The 19131-nt window shown below is 53.4% G+C and overlaps 10 protein-coding genes across 10 annotated transcripts; 6 read left to right on the top strand and 4 right to left on the bottom strand.

Moving 5' to 3' along the window:
* Positions 1-57: 57 nt before the first annotated feature.
* On the top strand, positions 58-1122 carry MICPUN_57834 (hypothetical protein; the record flags this gene model as incomplete). Its single annotated transcript, XM_002501705.1, has 1 exon — positions 58-1122. One exon carries the CDS (start codon positions 58-60, stop codon positions 1051-1053), a length of 996 nt encoding a protein of 331 aa, XP_002501751.1. The 3' UTR covers positions 1054-1122.
* MICPUN_57833 (set domain protein) lies at positions 1082-2915 on the bottom strand. Its single transcript, XM_002501325.1, has 2 exons — positions 2500-2915; positions 1082-2416 (listed from the first exon to the last, which is right to left on the bottom strand). The coding sequence occupies exons 1-2, from the start codon at positions 2780-2782 to the stop codon at positions 1143-1145; spliced, it is 1557 nt and encodes a 518-aa protein (XP_002501371.1). The 5' UTR covers positions 2783-2915; the 3' UTR covers positions 1082-1142.
* Positions 2916-3048: 133 nt separating this feature from the next.
* Positions 3049-5695, top strand: MICPUN_57832 (predicted protein). The gene is made up of 5 exons (XM_002501704.1): positions 3049-3150; positions 3305-3361; positions 3452-3552; positions 3621-3766; positions 3948-5695. Exons 1-5 carry the CDS (start codon positions 3132-3134, stop codon positions 5641-5643), a joined length of 2019 nt encoding a protein of 672 aa, XP_002501750.1. The 5' UTR covers positions 3049-3131; the 3' UTR covers positions 5644-5695.
* A 254-nt stretch (positions 5696-5949) lies between these two features.
* On the top strand, positions 5950-7264 carry MICPUN_108088 (predicted protein). The gene has a single exon (XM_002501703.1). The coding sequence runs from the start codon at positions 6145-6147 to the stop codon at positions 7222-7224; it is 1080 nt and encodes a 359-aa protein (XP_002501749.1). The 5' UTR covers positions 5950-6144; the 3' UTR covers positions 7225-7264.
* A 485-nt stretch (positions 7265-7749) lies between these two features.
* Positions 7750-8673, top strand: MICPUN_100046 (predicted protein; the record flags this gene model as incomplete). Its single annotated transcript, XM_002501702.1, has 1 exon — positions 7750-8673. One exon carries the CDS (start codon positions 7750-7752, stop codon positions 8671-8673), a length of 924 nt encoding a protein of 307 aa, XP_002501748.1.
* Positions 8674-9550: 877 nt separating this feature from the next.
* MICPUN_81269 (predicted protein) lies at positions 9551-10900 on the bottom strand (the record flags this gene model as incomplete). The annotated part of the gene is made up of 1 exon (XM_002501324.1): positions 9551-10900. A coding segment is annotated over one exon (1350 nt), but the record flags the coding sequence as incomplete, so codon positions are not given.
* A 420-nt stretch (positions 10901-11320) lies between these two features.
* MICPUN_80653 (predicted protein) lies at positions 11321-12572 on the top strand (the record flags this gene model as incomplete). The annotated part of the gene is made up of 2 exons (XM_002501701.1): positions 11321-11482; positions 11550-12572. Coding segments are annotated over 2 exons (1185 nt in total), but the record flags the coding sequence as incomplete, so codon positions are not given.
* Positions 12573-14217: 1645 nt separating this feature from the next.
* On the top strand, positions 14218-15730 carry MICPUN_108087 (predicted protein). Its single transcript, XM_002501700.1, has one exon. It carries the CDS (start codon positions 14730-14732, stop codon positions 15693-15695), a length of 966 nt encoding a protein of 321 aa, XP_002501746.1. The 5' UTR covers positions 14218-14729; the 3' UTR covers positions 15696-15730.
* A 205-nt stretch (positions 15731-15935) lies between these two features.
* MICPUN_57827 (predicted protein) lies at positions 15936-16301 on the bottom strand (the record flags this gene model as incomplete). Its single annotated transcript, XM_002501323.1, has 1 exon — positions 15936-16301. One exon carries the CDS (start codon positions 16299-16301, stop codon positions 15936-15938), a length of 366 nt encoding a protein of 121 aa, XP_002501369.1.
* A 101-nt stretch (positions 16302-16402) lies between these two features.
* Positions 16403-17908, bottom strand: MICPUN_108086 (predicted protein). The gene is made up of 2 exons (XM_002501322.1): positions 17469-17908; positions 16403-17299 (listed from the first exon to the last, which is right to left on the bottom strand). Exons 1-2 carry the CDS (start codon positions 17858-17860, stop codon positions 16552-16554), a joined length of 1140 nt encoding a protein of 379 aa, XP_002501368.1. The 5' UTR covers positions 17861-17908; the 3' UTR covers positions 16403-16551.
* Between the last annotated feature and the right edge of the window lie 1223 nt (positions 17909-19131).

Genomic DNA, 19131 nt, shown 5'->3' with positions numbered 1-19131 from the left:
AGGATCGTCTCAGTCTCCCGACTCCACCCACCCACTGTCGCCCTCGGGACTTGAAAGATGACGACTGGCACACTGTTCCAGTCGGTTACCCATCAGGTCAGCTATTCGGCGGTGCGCCGAGGCGCTCGTGCGGATCGATACGACGTCAGTGGGCAGGCAGGGGGCCGTGAAAGAAACCGCGTTGGAGTAATTCCTCTTTCCCTCGCGGCGAACTCCTCATCTTCTGCCATCAGCCGTGACTCTCAGGCCATATTAGGACATGGCGCGGGGACCCCGCGCAGGCGTAATTCTTTCAGGCATGTGCGTGATCATGTCGTGCCCAGGTCCACGGGGGATGCCGCTGCAAGCGTCTCACAGGGCGCCGAACCCGAATTACCGTCGCCTTCGAGCGGTGCACCCGCTGGCTTCGTCGCGAACTTCGTGAGAGGCTTGCGGATGAGGATGGCCGCGGATCCCAACTTCCCTTTCAAGCTCGGGGCTGAAGTGTGTTTGGACGAGGTGATGACGTTGCTGGTCAATATCGGCGTGCGAGGGAACCCCCTGCAGTGGGCACTGGGGGCGCAGCTTCAAGTTCTGTGCCAGATGCTTACTGCTGCGGTGAACGATATCATTCTCGTTTACTGTCTTGCCCCCGTGAAGCAGGACGGTCTTGAAGCCAAAGAGAAGCCGAAAGAGCCGGAAATCGCGCACATCTTTCAGGAAGGTGATTTCACTTTTGCGCAGAGGATCGGGTGCTACCTTGCCAAGGGCAGGTTCTACGCGCTTGTGGGAGCGTTGAGCTGTACTTTCTCGATGGCACTTGCGCTGCTACTCAGTGGCCAGATGGAGCTCTTCACGCCCGTGTACCTATTCCGGGCCCTCATGACGGGTGCTCTCCATATGGGTATCAGTGCCAACACGCGGTATCAGATCGTCAACGGGATCGAGCGCGTCTTGTATAGCCTGTTGCCACAAAATGCAGCGCGGCTTGCAAGTGTTGGAACAAGGTTATCGAATAACCTTTTGGGAGCCCGACTGTGGATAGTGATGACGACGCTGACTGGACTAGCGTGAGCTGTATTTTGACTAAGACTTACCTTCCGAGGATAATAATGAATAATGATATTAACCGCAATGAATGTTATTAACCTTCGTTAAAGTTCTTAATCAAACAGGGAGAACGCGGCGTCCGATGTGGTGGTGGTGCACACGATATTTCCCGTGCTGATAACCTTTCGTTTCTTACTGGCATTTCCAGCTTCAAACCTACCGTTGAGCTTCTCTTCTAGATATTTCTCGCAGTCTAATATAATCCCAAGCTCAGAGTCCACGAGAATTAGACAATATGATGCCCACTCGGAATCATCGCTGGGAGTGCTTGCATAAAGCGCCCTGCGTCTTTCAAGCATCTTCATCAACACCTGAAGAGTTTTTACGTTTTCGAACCCACCACAGTGTTGTACCTCAGAAATGTATTGTGCGACTTTATCCGTGCCAAACATCCGTTTCCCCTTCAACGAATCAGAGAATTCGCCGAATTCATCCGGTGAAGCCGCGAGAATCCAGAGAACTAACAGCAAGGTATTTGATGGTGGCGACTGAGCTTTCAGATGAAACGTTGAATCTTCCTCACACAGTCCATTAGCCTCACACCATCGTAGACGAGATGCAATTTGTAATCCATCGACACCACAAAGACCCGCAGCCGCGCGTAAGGCTGGTACTCCAAATGTCACCTGGTCACCTGGGTTGTCCCGCTGACAGAACCCGTAAGATGAGAGGAGTGCTGCGTTTCCTAGCTCTCCATAGGAGTTAAACAGCTCCTCATCCTTCCTGGCGCTCCTCACCAACCTGACATACATATAGCTCGCCCCTTCTTTCGTTGATTGTTGGGGTCGTGCACTTTCTGGCAATATACTTTCGTCTTCTATATCCGTCAGTAGCACGTGATGGCCGCCTGTGCGATGATTGAACAAATCAGCGAGTGGCACCAGTCCAACACCGACTTTGGGACAGATGGTGAATGCCCTTGAAGAAACCACAGACCGAGCAGACAAATAATCTTCGAATGTAAATCCTGATTCCGCATATTCTGACCTCGATAAAATTGGCTCTATGTGTGTTTCCCACTCTGTTTTTGCTTGTGCCCTCTCATCTCGGAGGGCGAGATCAACGTCTGTCCCCGCGAGATATCTTTTCCTGTTTTCTGGCCACAACGCCGTCACTCCTTGCTCGGCCGCTGGCAAGTACCTAAGATAGGCGTTCCAACTTGAAGATTTTCCTGCGTCGATCCCACGTTCCAGAAGCAAAGCGAAACCGAGCAAGGCGAGCCATTCTCCTTTCCCAAGAGATATTTCCAAGTCGCCAACTAACTTTTGGTGAGCGCAGCCTCCACAAGTGAGACACTGTGACGTTGGAATCCGTGCCACAATTTCGCCTGCGTATAGGGAAGAGGGACGAAAAACGAGTCATTAAGGCTCAAAGAAGATGATGTGGGAACGACCGTGTCGAACAACTTACCGACGTCGATGTTGCGACGAGCGAGGACGCCAACTCGAGACGTTTTATTTCTCTCCGAATCACCGACAACACAACCGAGCTCGATGGCGTCCTCGTTCCACCAGAATCCATTCGAGCGCAACCAAGCCTGCGCGGCCAAAGTTAATGATGGATCATCATCGTTGGAAAAACGAAAGCCGCAGCTAACGTTCAGATGTGTCATTGAAAAGAAGAGAAAAGACGCAGGGAAGCGACTAAAGCTCGTGGGTGGGATCACCGTGCGACTAACTTTAAGGTCGTTCATTTTTGGCCCTGGGGAAGGCTTGCTGAAGTCGAACCGCCGAAGCCAATTGGAGAGGGACTGCGAGAGCTACGAGACTTCCGCCCTCAGAGAACGCATATATCCGGGGGCTCGCTTCTAGATTGTCTATATTGGTATAATGGCTACGCTCTTTGGATGCACGCGCTTTTGGTCCACTTTCCCGCCGTTTATTTATTACTTTTCGCACACCGAGAATGACCAGCCTGCCAGCTGACAGCTGACTGAAAAGTTTGGCACCCACAACTCCTCGCAGAGCCAACCCTCCTGGGCGCCATATCGTTCGTTTCCCGCGTGATAGCAAGTGGTGTTCTTCTGAATCTTGCGACTCGAGATGGCGGGTATCTTAGCTGGTGCGTGCAAACCATTTCGCCTCCGCAGCCGTCAACCTGGACGACGTTGAGAGGCGACCAGCGAGGAGCGTCGAGTAGTATAATCCCAGTAGCTTCGCTTTGCCCACGAGCACGGCACTGCGTCCTAACTCCCGTCCTAACTCCGCTCTCGCAGCTGACCGTGGCGCGCTTATGATGAAAATATATCACGCGTCGGGCTTCGCTCTCGCGGGTGAGTGCAACTGTTCGCGAGATTCGATTTAGGGATCCGTCAACATTTTTGGCAAGTCTCAGTGCTGAACAACACAGCTCATTCCCGCAGGTTTGGTGCCAGCAGCAATGGTCATTCCCGGCGGGGTTCTGCCCATCGACTTGGCGCTAGGCGTTGCGCTCCCAGTACACTCCCACATCGGTCTCAACTTCGTGAGTATACAATGTGCAGCCTTCCGTTGTCTGTCCGTTGCTGACGGTGTTTTCCCTAACCTTTGAAGGTGATCTCCGACTACGTTCCCAAAGCTGTGGCACCCGCGACGCGGGCTGGTTTGCTCGGAGTCACGTGCTTGACGCTTGCCGGACTGTTGAAGTTGAACGTGCAGGGCGAGGGTGTGACGAAGACCGCCAAGAGACTTTGGACCAAGTGATGGAGGAGGAGGAGCTGAGAGTAGCAAAATGTATTTGTAATTTGATTTCATTCCGCACGCACATGCGTATTTCACTCCCGTCATCCTATCTAATTAGTGTTAAATTCCATATGATGTTGTAGTTATAAGGGTTAATTACCTTCGTGTCATAGCGCCGTCTCGGAAAAAGACGGGCAGACGAGAAGTTTCGGTGACGTGGTCGGGCGGAACAGAGGGGCTGCCGAGCAGAGGGGCGGTGGTGAGGGGCTCGTCCATGATCTGCAGTCTCGTGCGCGCATCATCATTCGGTCGCGGTGCTGCGGTTTCGGCATCGATTGCGTCTTCATGTCGACTCGCGCACGCGCTCACGTCTCCGAGTTCTTCGGAGGACACGAGAGGCAGATCGGTTGCTGTCGGTTGGGCCTTGGGTCCACAGGGAGAGTTCGAACGCCGTGTGCAGGCAGGGCAAATCGTCGGCGGTGATTGCCAGCAGGCAAGTGCACTGTCAGCGTTGCAAAGGTTGCGTGATCGCCTCCTCGGAGAGAATCCATCAGGGTTAACCGCGGAGTCCGTGAGTGAGGCTGAACAGCATCGGCACAGACGCGGCGTGTACTTACACGGCGGCGTTGGGCGAGGCAAGACCATGCTAATGGACATGTTTTACACAACTCTACCTCCTAACGTCGCGCGACTTGCGCGTCGGGTCCACTTTCACGATTTCATGGCCGAAATGCACCATCGCTTACACGCGAAGAGAGGTAGAGAGGATCCACTGTCTGCGGTTGCTCGAGACATGTGCTCTGTGCATCCTGTGCTGTGCTTCGATGAAGTCGAGCTTGCTGACGTGGCGGATGCCCTGGTGTTCAAGAGAGTGTTCGAAAGAGTTTTCGATTTCGGGGGCGTACTCGTCGCGACCTCTAACTCATCACCAGAGGAGCTGTATCTGGGTGGCTTAAACAGGTCAGCGTTCCTCCCTTTCATCAACACCCTGCGCAATCAGTGTGAAGTTATCAGTTTAAACGCCTCTGACGGGGAGTCAAACGATGTCGACTACCGCCGCTCGGATGTTGTGCTAAGAGGATCTCACTCTGTTTCAACGAAGAGATCTGCGACCGAGATTCTGCCTTCTGCGACGGCAGGCGTCACATCGACTCTCATATCCAGTGGTGATGGAACAGCCGAGTTGGATCGATTGTGGCATGAGGTCGTAGCCGTGGACCGGTCACTACGCGGTGTAAATTCAGAAGAGAAGGTGACCAGCAGTGCTCGCATCCCTGTGGCGTCCGGACGATGGGTGACGGTGCCAAAACTGTCTGGTCGATGCGCAAGATTCAGTTTTGACGAAATCTGCGGCTTGCCGTTGGCGGCATCCGATTACAACGCGCTCGCACATCACATAAACATCTTTACAATCGATCGCATCCCAATATTTTCCGAGCAGAACGAAAACGAGGCTAGGCGGTTCATCAATTTGGTGGATATTCTGTACGAGCGTCGTGCGCTCCTGGTTGCATCTTTTGCTGCAAGGCCTGAGGATATCTTTCACGGAGAAGCCGAGTCCGTCGGGGCCGAGGATACAGTCAGGAATCGGGTAAAGCGCGAAGGTCAAAGAGCTGGGCATCAGATAAATGTCAGAGACGAGGGTGGTAGCTCTGGTCGATCAACCACCACGGTGGGATCCATGGAATGGTCGGCAACGGGGCGTGCTGGTGCTTCACTCGCGCAACTGCAATCCAAAAACTTTACTTTTCGAGCATCGAGAAGGTGTGCGTCCAGACTTGTTGAGATGGGCTCAGTTACCTACGAGCGGACCTTTTGGGCCTCTCTGCCCCGAGTTGGGGTCGGAGGTTTCCCTAGCACGGTAGGCGCGAAATATGCCCGTGGTCCAACGTAGTCTAGTCTGACAAAGCTTGGAGCTGTTGTAAAAGTCATCAACTTCGCAAAATCTCTGGTCCGTTTTTATACCGGCCAGTCTGCCAGCTGGCCAGTAGCAGAGTAGATTTCGTGCTCGACGAAATTATTGTTTTCCGAGTCTCGACGTTTGCGATAACCCAAAGATCGGGGAGGGCACTGTTCATTCTTGCTGAGCACGGGCCACAGACACAGACACAGACAACACCTCTCACGTGTCGTTGAGCAAGTCGCAATTCGTGCGCACGCGGTAGGTTGTCGAAACTTACAGAGGACACAGCTCGCACACCTCCGCTATTGGAATTTTGGAGGAGCCTGAATTAGAATCAAGTTATTGCTAACTAAATTCCCGATGACGTCGACGAGTCTGGTCCCGGCCGGCGTCCGGCTTAGCTCAAGGCGTCACGTGACCGAGTCTGTCGTGTCTAAGGCTCGCGTCATATCATCTCGTCGCGCAGCTGTCATGCCAGTTGTTCGCGCAGACATGAGCGGCGTCTCGGAGGCGCGCATCAAGGTGATCGGCTGCGGCGGGGGCGGAGGGAACGCGGTTAACCGGATGATCAACAGCGGGTTGCAAGGCGTTGAATTCTGGAGCTTGAACACTGACGCTCAGGCACTTGTTCAGAGCCAGGCAGATAACAGGATACAGATCGGCAAGCAGGTGACTCGTGGCCTCGGCACTGGTGGCAACCCGGAGCTGGGCAAGAAGGCAGCTGAGGAATCTGCCACTGAGATCCAGCAAGCTGTTCGGGGCGCAGATCTCGTTTTCGTCACAGCCGGGATGGGTGGTGGTACCGGCAGCGGATCGGCGCCCGTGGTGGCGCGCCTATCACGTGAGGCCGGAAATCTGACCGTGGGAGTGGTGACTCAACCCTTCACATTTGAGGGTCGTCGTCGCTTCATCCAGGCTCAGGAGTCTATCGAGCAGCTAAGGGCAAACGTGGACACCCTGATTGTCATCCCCAACGACAGACTGTTGGACGTGGTGATGGATGATGCGCCCCTGCAAGAAGCGTTCCTTCTTGCGGACGACGTGCTGCGCCAGGGTGTGCAGGGTATTTCTGATATCATCACGATCTCCGGCCTTGTCAACGTCGACTTCGCGGATGTGAAGGCGGTGATGAAGGGCTCGGGCACCGCCATGCTCGGGGTTGGAGTCGCGCAGGGCAAGAATCGCGCTGAAGAGGCTGCCACGGCGGCCATTTCAGCACCTCTCATCGAGCACTCCATCGATCGCGCCACCGGAATCGTGTACAACATCACCGGAGGCTCTGATCTCACCCTCCAGGAGATCAACACAGTGTCCGAGGTGATCACCAGCCTCGCAGATCCGGCTGCAAACATCATTTTTGGCGCCGTCGTTGACGACCAGTACAAGGGCGAGCTCCAGGTCACGGTCATCGCCACGGGATTCGCAACACCGAGCAGCATTAATTCGGGAAAAGGAGGGGACTCGGGTGGACCCCCTCCTCCGACCCCTCCAGCTGGTGGTGGCGGTGGGCTTCCATGGCAGAGGGAAAGTGGCGCCCGCCGAGGCTCCTTCTTGGACAATTATGGTCGATAGTTGAGACAACGATGCATGAAATGTTATCTTCTTCTAAGTTATTGTCTCTCCCTTGTTGCCATTCGTGTTGGCGCGCACCAGCGGAACGCCCGCTCCTTTTCCGGCGCTGTGTGCGGGCAGCGAGAGAAAAGCCGGGCTCTGAATTTGCACCTCCCAAAGTGACCACGAGGATCTTGAAGCCAGCGGCGATCACGTGAATTTCGATTCGATCCCGTCTCGACAACCGACGGCATCGGGCGATCCGCGGGCGAGATTCGAGAGCAGGAGGAGAGTGGTTGCCCTTGGCGAGTCTGGGACTTATGCAAGGTTCGAAAGGAAACTAACATGAATTTAATAAGTCTGTATTCCATATAGACTACCTGCAAGCACATATCTTATCCATGGAAATTTATGGTTAATCTTGGTTAATCTTAAGGACACCCGCGATGGAACGGCTCCTCGCGACTCGCCACGTCAACTCCTTTTCTGGTCCTCATTTGCCAGCTTGTCCCCACACGCGCTGCCACCAGGAAGCCACACGGAAAAATGAACGTCATCAGCGTGCCTTCGTTGCGGCACAACGCGGAACTTTCACGCGCCGTGAGGCGCGCAGGTTTGGCGAAAGCGACCAGGACCTCGGCCTGCGCCCTTGTCAGGACCGCGGCGGGCGTGAAGGCTGAATCACTTCACGTCAACCGCAGGCGCGGGTTCCGCGGCCGGGCGGTCAACATGCCGTTGCACGCCGTGGGGGAAGAGGATGGCACGGATAAGAAGGATACTCTTTCGAGTCTCAGTTCCATCCTGGGTGAGGATCTCGAGGCGGATGCAGCGAAGCAGAGAGAGGAAGAAGAGAGGATCGAGAGGGAGGTGATGGCTGCGAAGAAAGAGCAGGCTGCCGCCCGAGAAGAGCGAGAGAAAGCCAGCGGGGCGAAGGATGTGTTCAAGCGTGCTGTCACGCCGTCCGCTTCTGAAGATGATGATATCAGGGGATCTGAAAGGGCGATCGCCGCCATCTGCTATCTTTTGCCCCTCCTCGACGGGCTAAAGTACAGCAAGTTCCTGCTCCTTCAGTTCCCCCTCTTTGGGCTTCTTCTTCTCCCCATCAAGCCGGCCATTGACCTCTGGTATTCGCTCGGGTTCCTTCAGATATTTGTCTTCTTCGGAATGTATCTCGGAGTCGTCAACAACCAGGAGTTCCGCTACTTCACTCGCTTCAACGCCCAGCAAGCCATCCTGCTTGACATTCTCCTGATCGTCCCGGACGTGCTCATCAGGCTTATCTCAGGCCTTGGCGGTGATGACGCACTGCTCACCGGAGGCCCGGGCCTCGAGGCGCAGGTGCTGCTATACAACACCGTCTTCCTCTATGTGTATCTTACGTCCGTGGTTGGTGCGGGAGCGAGCACCCTGGGGAAGACTGTCAAGCTCCCGATTGTGGGCGACGCGTCGGAGCAGCAGACAATGCGGTGACGGGACTGACCGCTGGTCTCAACACGCGAGAGCTTTGCGCCGCATCGGCATTTGTGAGATTAATCAACCTGTGATACAGTAACAACTAAACTTCGACTCGTCGTTTCGCCTTCCGCTCGGCGATCCGCGTTCGGGCAGCGCCCTTGCTTCTATCGCGACCAGTCTTACCCTCCTCCTTCATGAATGAAACTGTACCGCGTGGCACCTTGTTCTTGTTCTTTGCTTTCATGGCGTCGCGATGGAACACACCCCCTCCACCGCCCTTACGCACGCGTACCTTAGATCCACCCGCGGGCACGTTAAGCTGGGCATCCTTGGCGCTCTTCTCTCCTCGGACGTCAGCAAGGACGGCATCCCAGGATAAACCTTCCTCGCCATATCCGTCGGATTCATCCCCAGAATCCTCCTCTTCAGGTTCCTCTTCATCCTCGTCATCGCTCGCAAATTTTGCGAGCGCAGCCTCGTCCAAACCACCGTTTTCGTCGTCAGATAACGGTACCTCCTCAGATCCTGACTCGTCGCCATGATTGTCGTCGTCTCCATCATCACCTTCCTCATCGGAGACCTCTTCACCAGATTGTTCATCATCTGAAGCATCCGCGCCTTCATCATCATCAGCCGCCTCCTCATCATCATGCTCTCCATCACTGCCTGAAGCGTCGCCTTCTTCGACTATATGGGCTTCGTCGTCATCGCCGCGCATGTCTTCTTCGTCGAACAAGCCATGCGCCGCGGGCATTCGTCGACCCACCTGTCTCATGGTTGCTTCCTTTGCCTTCTGCGACATAGCTTCCGCAGCATCCAACTCAGCATCCGCTGCATCCTCAGGAAGTTTATTTTTGGCTTGTATTCCCCGACGCATGTGTTCCGGAAGCTGCGGGGGTGGAGCGAAATAAGGAATGCGACCGCGCTGCCAGTCATGTAATACCATCTTTGCCGCAGTATTGAGATCAGGTTCACCCCCCTTCAGAAGTCGACCAGTAAGCCTTGCCACTTGTTGAAGGAAGTCTTCTGGAGACTCCCATGATTGCACCTTATACGCACGGCGTAAATAGTCCGGCTTAACTCTCGCTACGACATCAGGTATGTGCTCCCATGCATCCTCGAGCGCGCTGATGCGCACCACTCCCTTGAGCACAGCGTCCGTGTCACTGTCCTCGGTGTCATGGTATACGACACCTGGACAGTCTATGAGGAAGATACGCTTGGTGAGATTCACGTACTGCCAAACCTTCGTCTCGCCGGGGATAGGAGCCGTTACGCACACCTTCTTAGTTCTCAGTGCGTTGATCACGGAAGATTTCCCAACGTTGGGATATCCAACAAATCCGACAGAAATGTTCTGCTTGTCCATGCGCAAGCGGGAGAACTGGCGGAGCAACGACAAAACTGCGCCCTTACCAAAAGGGTTGGTCACTGAGGCGTGGAACGCTAGTGTTGGATACTCTCTGGACAGTACGTGAAGCCATCTCTTCGTTACCCAAGCGGGAACAAGATCCACCTTATTAAGAAGGAGTATGACGTGCTTATGCCGCTTCATCGCATCCTTCTTCAAGTGGTACTCAAGGTGGTGGCATCTCGTGCCCATCGGATCTCGCGCGTCAAGCACCTGAATAATAACGTCGGAGGAGTCTACCACCTTGTAAAGCTCTCCCCAGATGCGTTTTGACTGCCCTTTCTCAAATAGAGATCCCTTTGCGGCATCCACAACGCCATCGTTCTGTCTTACCAAATCGCGATCCGTGATTGCCCCAGCTTCCACACCTTCAGCGTATGCCTCGTTGTGCGCGGCGGCGCGTGCTGCCATTGTGGCCAGATCGTCAGTAGCGAGTTTCGGTTTCTTCTGCCGACGTCCCGCGCTGAACGTCTCTGAAAACGGGGACGTGCCCAGGAGGTTGACACGCCTCGTGCGGCCTTTCTCCGGGTCCGCCAGCAGAGACAGCGGCAGCTTCTTTTGCTTGATGAGCACCGTGTACCCATCCTTCGACTTTTGCGCCATGTCCTCACGGAACTCCTCGAGCTGCTTTTGCCCGATGACGCGAGTGTTTCCGAACCAGCGGCGGTCGGGAACAATGCGCGTGCTTGGCAACTCCTTACTTTGCAGGTCTTGCTTGATGAGCTTCCCTTTCTTGTCGCGGACGGGCTTCTGCTTGTACATTAGCAGGCGGCGCACCGTGGCCGCCGAGCGCATGCTCTGCGAACCTTTGCCGCGACCTTCCTGGCTCATCGAGTGGGTGGGCTTCTTTGCCCCGCCCGAGGCACCCCCAGGGGACTTGCCCGCCGTGGATGTGCGGGATTTCTTGGCCATCTCTCCAGACGTTGTGTTGTCGGCGGGGCGGCGGCGGCGCTAAAAGTTACGAAATCGTACGAAGGTGGCGAGGAGGGGCATTTCGATTGTAGCCGGGCTACATTGTAGCCAGGGGATGTGGCAAACAGTCAGAGACGAAAAGTTTTAGCTTTCCGTAGATGATGGACTGTAAATACTCACAGGGGGAAAGAATTTTGGCTCAAATGCCAAAAAAATGTAAGAGTAAGTGTTATGCGGTTTCAACTGTTGGGCAAAGACGGGGGAACGACCCAAATCTCATATCCCGTAACGTCTTCGCTGGGACGCATCTGAAGTTGGGCAGAACACATGGCCGACGATATGGATATCGGGCCCGTCGAGCACACTGTCCGGGGTGGCGCAAATCATAATATTCAAGTTCTCGTGCGCGTTCGGCCTCCGAACTCGCGAGAGCTAGACCAGGTGAGTGCCGTCCTCCGAGATAGAACAAAAAAGTGCCGAACCTTTCCATGTGCTCACCCTGTGCAACCCGTTCTGAACGGCGCAGGGATATGTCAAGGGCGTTCACACAAGCGGACAGTCCATTGAGATTGCGTCCAAGAGCAACGCCACCTACAGTTACGATCACGTGTATGACCATGACGCCAGCCAAGCGGACATCTTCGAGAGTGTTGGCGTTCCCGTCACGGACGCGTTCCTGGAGGGCTACCATGGCTGCCTGATAGCATACGGGCAGACCGGAGCGGGTAAGACTTTCACCATGCAGGGACCAGACGAGCACACTGAGACTGATAATATCTCTGGCGACACGGGCGTTATGAACGCTGCCGAGGATCCCGAACAACTTGGTCTCATCCCCCGCGTCCTCAAGCGCATCTTTGCACATATCGAGAGCGAGTTAGCTGCGGCAGAGAACAAGGAGAATGCCAGAGACGTCAACATCGAAAAGCCGGAATTGGAGTTCACAGTGAAGTGCTCGTATCTTGAAATATACAATGAGACGATGGCAGACCTGCTCAGTGACCCGGGTTCGGCTGTGCAACCAAACATTCGCGAGCATGACAAGAAGGGTGTCTTTGTTGAGGGCCTGACAGAGGCGTCTGTTCAATCCGCAGAAGAGACCTACGATTTATTCCAGCGTGGGTCCCACAATCGTCGGGTGGGTATAACGGAGATGAACAGAGAATCATCTCGATCACATGCAGTTTTCACTGTGAACCTTGAGTCTCGCCGTCGTGCTTTTGCTGGAGCTGCACTGCAGAAGCGATCTGCACTTCTTCATCTCGTAGACCTCGCTGGTTCGGAACGTCAAAAGTCAACCGAATCCGCAGGGGTTCGATTGAAAGAAGCGTCCGCCATCAACAAGTCACTATCGGCGCTGGGTAATGTGATCAAGGCTCTTGTGGACGTTTCAGACGGGAAGGACCGGCATGTTCCTTATCGCGACTCCAAGCTCACTTTCCTTCTGAAGGAGGCCCTTGGAGGAAAGGCACGTTGCACATTACTTGCATGTGTCAGTCCGGCGGCTGGTCAGATTGAAGAGACGCTCTCCACTCTGAAGTTTGCGCAGAGAGCAAAGCTGGTGAAGGTAACAGCGTGTAAGAACGAGGAGGCAGTTGGGTCCGTTGCCGAACTTGCTGCAGAGGTTACGAGACTCAGAAATATCTTATCTGAAGGAACAGCTGAGGGAGGAAATCACGCTCGTTTGCGTGCCAATGATCTTGAGCTTCACATAGCCCGCGCAAACCGTGTGGCCGCAGCCACGGCAAAGGCTGCTGTGCTGGAGACAGAAAAACTTACGGGAAAACTCGCAGAAGTTGAAGAACTGGCAAGCAGGCTTGAAAAAAACCTTCAATCAACCAAAATGGTTCTTCGCCTCAAAGAAGCCAGATTATCCAAGGGTGTTAAATCATCGGAGAACATTGATTCAGAGGAGATGGAATCACTTCGCAAGATGGCTGAGTGTCCACCAGAGGTTATCAGGATGCGAATTGAGATGCAACAGCTTCGTGACCAAATAGAGCAGCTAGAAGCAGAAAATGGGATTCACCCTGCGAAAGGGAAAATGAGCCAACTCGAGAGGGATATTAAAGAACTCCGTGCACTGCGCACGGAGGAGTGTGAGCTTGTTGCACAGAACATCGAAGATCGTGCAGCTGCCGACGCTGTGCGTGAAGAAACTGAGCGTGTGAACAAAATGCTGGAGGCACAGCGCGATGCTTCAGAGCGTGCAGCCGCTCTATCTGAAGACGCCGCCGCCAACGCTGAGGCCGCGCGCGCAGAAGCAGTCATCGCTCAAGTCACTGCTGAGGCGAAGCAAAAAGACGCTGAGGCGAACATGCTTCGCGTGCAGGCTACGTTTGACGAACAGAAAAACGTGATGGAGGAGATGTTTGTTCAAATTGAGAAGCTTGACGCGCTGCGCACTGAGTTAGAGCAGCAGCTCGCAGAAGCCAATCTTGCCGGCAAAGCTGTGCGAACAGAAGTTGAGGAAGCAAAGGCGGCTCTGGCTGTAATGACCGGAGCAAAAAACGATATTGAGGCTGAAGCTGCTGCTGCTGCACAGAGGCACAACCATGAAATTTCCGAGATCCAGAAATCTCATGCTGCAATGTTTGTTGCCACAACCGAAACTCACAAGCGTGAAATGGAGAATTTGGTCGCTTCTCACGACAAAGCAATCACTGAAATGAAAGATGCTTACACGAAAGAGCTTGCCGCTTCAGCTGAAGCTCATGCTATTGATATCGCTAAGCAAAGAAGAGGGCTTGAAAAATCGGCGCACGAGGCTTTGCTGAAGGAGAAACACAGTCATGACGAAATTGTGGCCAAACTGGAAGCTGCACATGCACAGAATGTTCAGGTGAAAATCAAAGATCACAATGACTTTATCGCCAGGCTGAGCGCCATCCATGAGGCTGCCCTCGTGTCAAAAGAAGAGGAATATAAAGCAGCAATCGAAGATGTGGTGGCGAGCGCAGATGCAAAAGCATCAGATGCTACTGCAGAGTTGGAGGCTATGGAGTCCGCTCACAAGGCTGCGATCGTGGAGGCAGCAATTGCGCATCGCACAGAGCTGAATGAGCTGAAAGGAGCGCATAATGACTCAATTGATAATCTCACAAAAGCTCATAAAGAACAACTGGAGGAGATAGAATCAAAGCATACACAACAGCTGGCCAATCAGAGAATGAAAATGGAAGCAGCAGCAGCCAAAAGTGCTGAAGAAACTGAGAAATATGAGTCCGTGCGAAAGACTGTTGAAACTCTCGAAGCAGAACTTGTGAATGTCAAGGCGGCACACGAGGTAAAAGTTGCTGAGCTTGAGAACAATCACAAGGAGGAATTGAAGAAACTGGAAGAAAGATACAAAGGAGAAATTGTCAAGGTTCAGTCTGCTGCAACAGAAACTGCTGCTGCACGCGAAGCCAAGCTCGCCAAACAGGTTGCCACTGCTGAAAGGGCATATCAGGAAGCGGCAGAGACTATCGCTGCAATGGAAACTGCTAAGATGACTGCGATGGAGGAGCTGAAGGTTACGCATGCAGCTGCACTTGAGGCTGCAAAGCAATCTTATGCATCTGCAATTCAGGCTGCAGAGGCCGAGAAGATATCAGCTGTGAAAGCAGCAACGGATAGTGCGTCAAGGATTGCTGAGGATATTCATCAAAAACATGCTGCTGCTCTAGTTGAGGTTGAAGAAAGAGTCACAAGGATGGCGGCGAAAAGTGCTGATTTAAAATTGGTCGCTGCATCAGAAGCTGCCGAGATGGACAAGGTGGCTGCTCTCCAGGCTTTGGAGATTTCTCATGAGAAGGCTATGCGTGCGCTTCAGGCGGACCTGGTTGATCGCCTTCACAAAGAAAAAGCCATTGCACTAGCCAATGCTGAGAATGAAAAGATCGCTGCTGTTGCCGCAGCCTCGGAATCTAACACAAGAGACGCTGTGTTGAAGCTCAAGGAAGCGCATGCTGAAGAAATTCGAGAGTTGGAGATGACGCACGCCGAAGTGTTGGCAAAGGCAGCAGAGGAGCAAACAAGGGCTGCCAGCATCAGACTGAAAGAGGCTATCACAGAGGCTGAGTTGCGTGCTAATACTATACTTACGAAGCAGAGAGAGACACTTGAATCTGCAGCAAAGGCTGGTATGAGAGCACAGGAGAAAATGCTAGCCTCTGCAGAGGAAAAGCTCACCTGCCTGAAAGCAGAACTGACTGCTGCTAAAGAAGCTGGAAATGATGCCGAGGCACGTGCAGCTAAATGTGAGGCTGCAGCAAAAGCAGCAGTGATTGCCGCTAAAGCAGAATTAGATTTATTGCGTGAAGAGAGCTCCAAAGCTCACGCTGCGGAGCTTGACGCGCTGCGCGCTTCTCTCGAGGAGGAGGCAAAACTGGGACATCGCTCCGCCGCAAGTTCGGATGGCAAGGTGCTGGAGCTTCAGTCCATCATCGCTCGCCTGTCAGGTGAACTTGCTGCGGCAAAGAACTCTGCCGATGTTGCAGAGCCACCAAAAACAGCATCAAAACGTGGACGAAGCAAGCGCGCCGCGACTCCTGAGCCTGAACCCAACGATGTGAAGTATGAGAAATCAGTCACAAGGAGTGTATCCAAGAGTCGGAAGCCCCTCAGTTCAGTTTCCGCTAATGTTGATGTGGGTGAGGACAACGCGTCTGACGAGTTGGTACCAACAAAGCGTGCAAGAGGCACACCCAAGACAACAATGCGAGCAAGCTGACGTAAGGGTTAGTAAACAAGCTATAGAGTGCTACTCGTCAGTGTCTCGTGGTTTCCTCAGTTTCTGAACGTCGAACAGCTGCCCTTGCAAGCTGAGCACCTCTTCTAATTTGTCCCTCAACTTTTGGTTGAGCTGCCCCGTGAGCGACTCCTCTATGGCCGCAATTTGCTCCTGTGCGTAGGGAAAACTCACATTTTTTCATGTTCGGATGAGGGGTGCGGGCTGGACGAGAGAAGATGTTTAGGAAGTCGACCTTACCTGCATCAACCTCTGGTCCGTCAAAAGTCGCCCCCTTTCTGTTTGCATCCTCTCCACCACCTTCTCCAGCATCGCTAAGGTTTGCTCCTCTTGCTGCCTTAGTTGTTCCGCACTATCAGCCTTGAAAGTCTCCATCTGGCTCTGTAGCTTAAGTCGCTGAGCTCTGATAACGTCAAGCTCCTGCACGCGAACATCAGGGGTTTCCAGGCGTTTGAGCCACGAGCGGGTCGTCCAGCAGTAGAAAAATGCAGACGCACGCAGTTCGGACACCGCGCACGAGTGAGAGGGCACACACACCTGCTTTTGCCTGCGAAACGTAGCGAACATGTCTTTTATCATCTTAAACATCTTCGCCGGCGCTGGGTAAGAGCCCTGACGACGACCGTCGAAGCACGCGAAGGCGTCGGGTGATGTGGAGAGCTAAGTTTCGAGCTTATTACGAAACGTGTGAAAAACAGACTAACTTTTTATTACAAATGTTTCCAATGAACCGTGCGAATACTTGTAGACCATATGCCCTATATCAAGCATTTCCTCTGCGGATTTTTGGGTTCCTTGCAGGGCGCATTGAGGGAGCCGCTGGCCAAGGTTCGGGATGTCAATCGAAATCGTATTTCGACTTTTTTGCAGCCTTCTCCTTTTTGGCCACGCGGTGGCGCCGCATAGATGAGGTGGTTGTCGTGCGTTCACCCTCACTTGCGGCTTTACCTTTATTCTTTTTGCCACCCGCACCACGCCCACTGGCGGTGCTGGGTGCGATGCTTTGTTCAGTTTCAGATTCAGGATCCGATTCCCTTTCAGAAGCGAGTGACTCTTCAACACTCTCAGGCTCCTCCGTGCTGCGACCCATTGGAGTGTTATCCTTGCCAACGAGGATCTCCAGCGCAGCACTTCCGAGACCACCGCCTGGTGCGTGAAGCAGGGCTTCCCGTAGAGCGCGCTTGGCTTGCAAGGTCGCCCACATGCGCTCACGCACAACAGCATGATCGACGGGCTCCTCTCCGGCGAGCTCGCCAACGCCGTAAGCGGTTGACTTTTTCCTGAGGTCACTCATGGTCTGGTGCGTCATCATCAGTTCCTCTTCCATCTTCTCTGTTGCAGCGGTGACGCGTTGCTGCCAGGCAAGCGTCTGTTGTTGCCAGGTGATTTCGCGTTGTATGTACCTTTGCATCTTTCCAATAGCATTATCTTTGATGTCCCGAGTCATCTCGATGAGCTGGTTCAGCTCAGCCTCTTCCTCCTCTTCATCGCTGTCAGCGGCGCCAAACTGCTGCACCTTGTTGTCAGCAATCGAGCGAATAATGGATTTGACCGTTTTCCGTGACGGAGGCTGGTAACCAAAGTACCTTTGGACAAGAAGTGGTCGAAAAATGTGAGTTTGGTGTTCGAGAAAGAAAGCGGGAAAAAAAACACCCAGGCAGCTTGCGGCTGTCCAAGTCCGGGGTTGGGGGGGAAATGGGGGGAGGCGAGAGGGAATTGGAAAAGGGGAAGAGGTGATCGCTACTCGCAACTCACCCGTTTTTCTGCGCGCTGTCGTCTGCGTCGAGCAGCCATTGGGTCACCTCAGCTTCTGTGAATAATCCCAAGCCCCTGAGACGGAACATGCGCGCGGAAGTTTTCCTAGCTTGTTTATCCTTGACATTGCTCATGAACTCGTTCCAGGAGTCGTCCATGAGCGATTGCCAGTCGTTATCGTTAGGGTTCACCTGCGGAGGGTTCGAATATGCCTTCACGGCGTCCCAAGCGGTGGCCCTCGCTTCGCCGCGAACTGCCCTTTGATGATGCCGCCGAGCCTTTGTATCTTCGTCAACAGATGAGTCAGAATCAGAGTCTACATCCTCGGTTTTGGACATGACATCAACAAGCAGTCCGATTCCTTGTTTTTCAGCAAGAGCGAGCTGCTCCATGGGATCTTTCCGGCGCAAATCATTCAAATCAACGCCGAGAGCGCGAAGAAGTATGTTAGCACGCAGTCCCTTTGCCTTGAAGAGAGCCCAACGGCTCCTTGCTCGAGCTGATTGCTCAGGCGTGTTTACGCCATTGATGACACGCTCGATGTGTGCCATCTCGTCAAAGTCTTGATCTTTGTCAGCCTTCGGGTTAATTTTCTTTCCATGTCCGCTGCCAGATGTGACAGCATTTCCGGGAATCTTCTGTTCTGTTACAGGTCCCGTAAATTTCTTCTTTGCAGCACCTGCCCCAATTTTTTTGCCATCTCCAGTTGGCGCAAGCGAGTCGACAGTTCCGAGACCCTTCGCGAGCACCTCCTGGGCCTTGCTCATCTTTGAACTACGAACAGATTTAAGCAATCTCACGAGTTCGGTATAGCTGGGGTACTTACCCCGGAACCGACCATACCTGTATGCTACCGTGCTGATGAAATCGTCAAGCAATGTTGGTTCATTGAGCTCCCCAAGATTCTCCTTCTCCTCACCGAAGGAATCACCAACGATGCCGAGGATTAAGTTTACCAGGATGAAAAGCAGGAAGATGGGCACGCCAAAAGAGTAAATCACCAGGGCAGCATATTCAGCTTCCGAGCGCACGATGCTCCTGTCGGTGAAGAGCTTGGCGAGGATGTCAAGAGATGAGCCGAGGATGAACTCAAAGTGGAGGTTAAATGCAAGGTCCAATCTGGACAGAGATTCTTCCGTTGGGCCCACCATCAGGTGCCCCATCATCATTGAAAGTAACAACGTGATGAAGAATATGATGATGAAGTGCAGGAGATCGAGACTAGAACGCGACAACGTGCGCACGGTCAAGTCGAGGTGCCTTTGGAAGTCAACCAACTTCAGTGAGCGCGCAATCATCACGAGGAGTGACATGCCAGTGACGCAGAAATAAAACGTCAGCAGGCTAGAGAGCTCCTGAACTGTTGACATACTTTCACCGAGTAACTTGATGCCAGCATCATCGTTGGGAAGCTGCCACCTGAAACCACCGGTGGTGTCCGCGGCGTCACTGATACCTGTCCTGTTTAGATTTTCATCAGCAGCTGTCGCTGTGAGGTCTCCTGATTTTTGTGGCATGAAATAATTTGCCATTGGTTGAGCTGGATTGTCGTAAACGTTGTAGCGTAGCAACGGTTCCAGATTTTGTCTCCGCTGAAACTGGTAGTTGATCCATACGATGATGGAGATTACTTGTAGAGTGATGTTCACTGCATCTAAGAAGT

Source organism: Micromonas commoda, chromosome 4 (genome assembly GCF_000090985.2).
Source record: "Micromonas commoda chromosome 4, complete sequence".
Lineage (NCBI taxonomy): Eukaryota > Viridiplantae > Chlorophyta > Mamiellophyceae > Mamiellales > Mamiellaceae > Micromonas > Micromonas commoda.
Note: the sequence above shows the minus strand (reverse complement) of the source record. Positions and strands in the feature narration are given on the sequence as shown.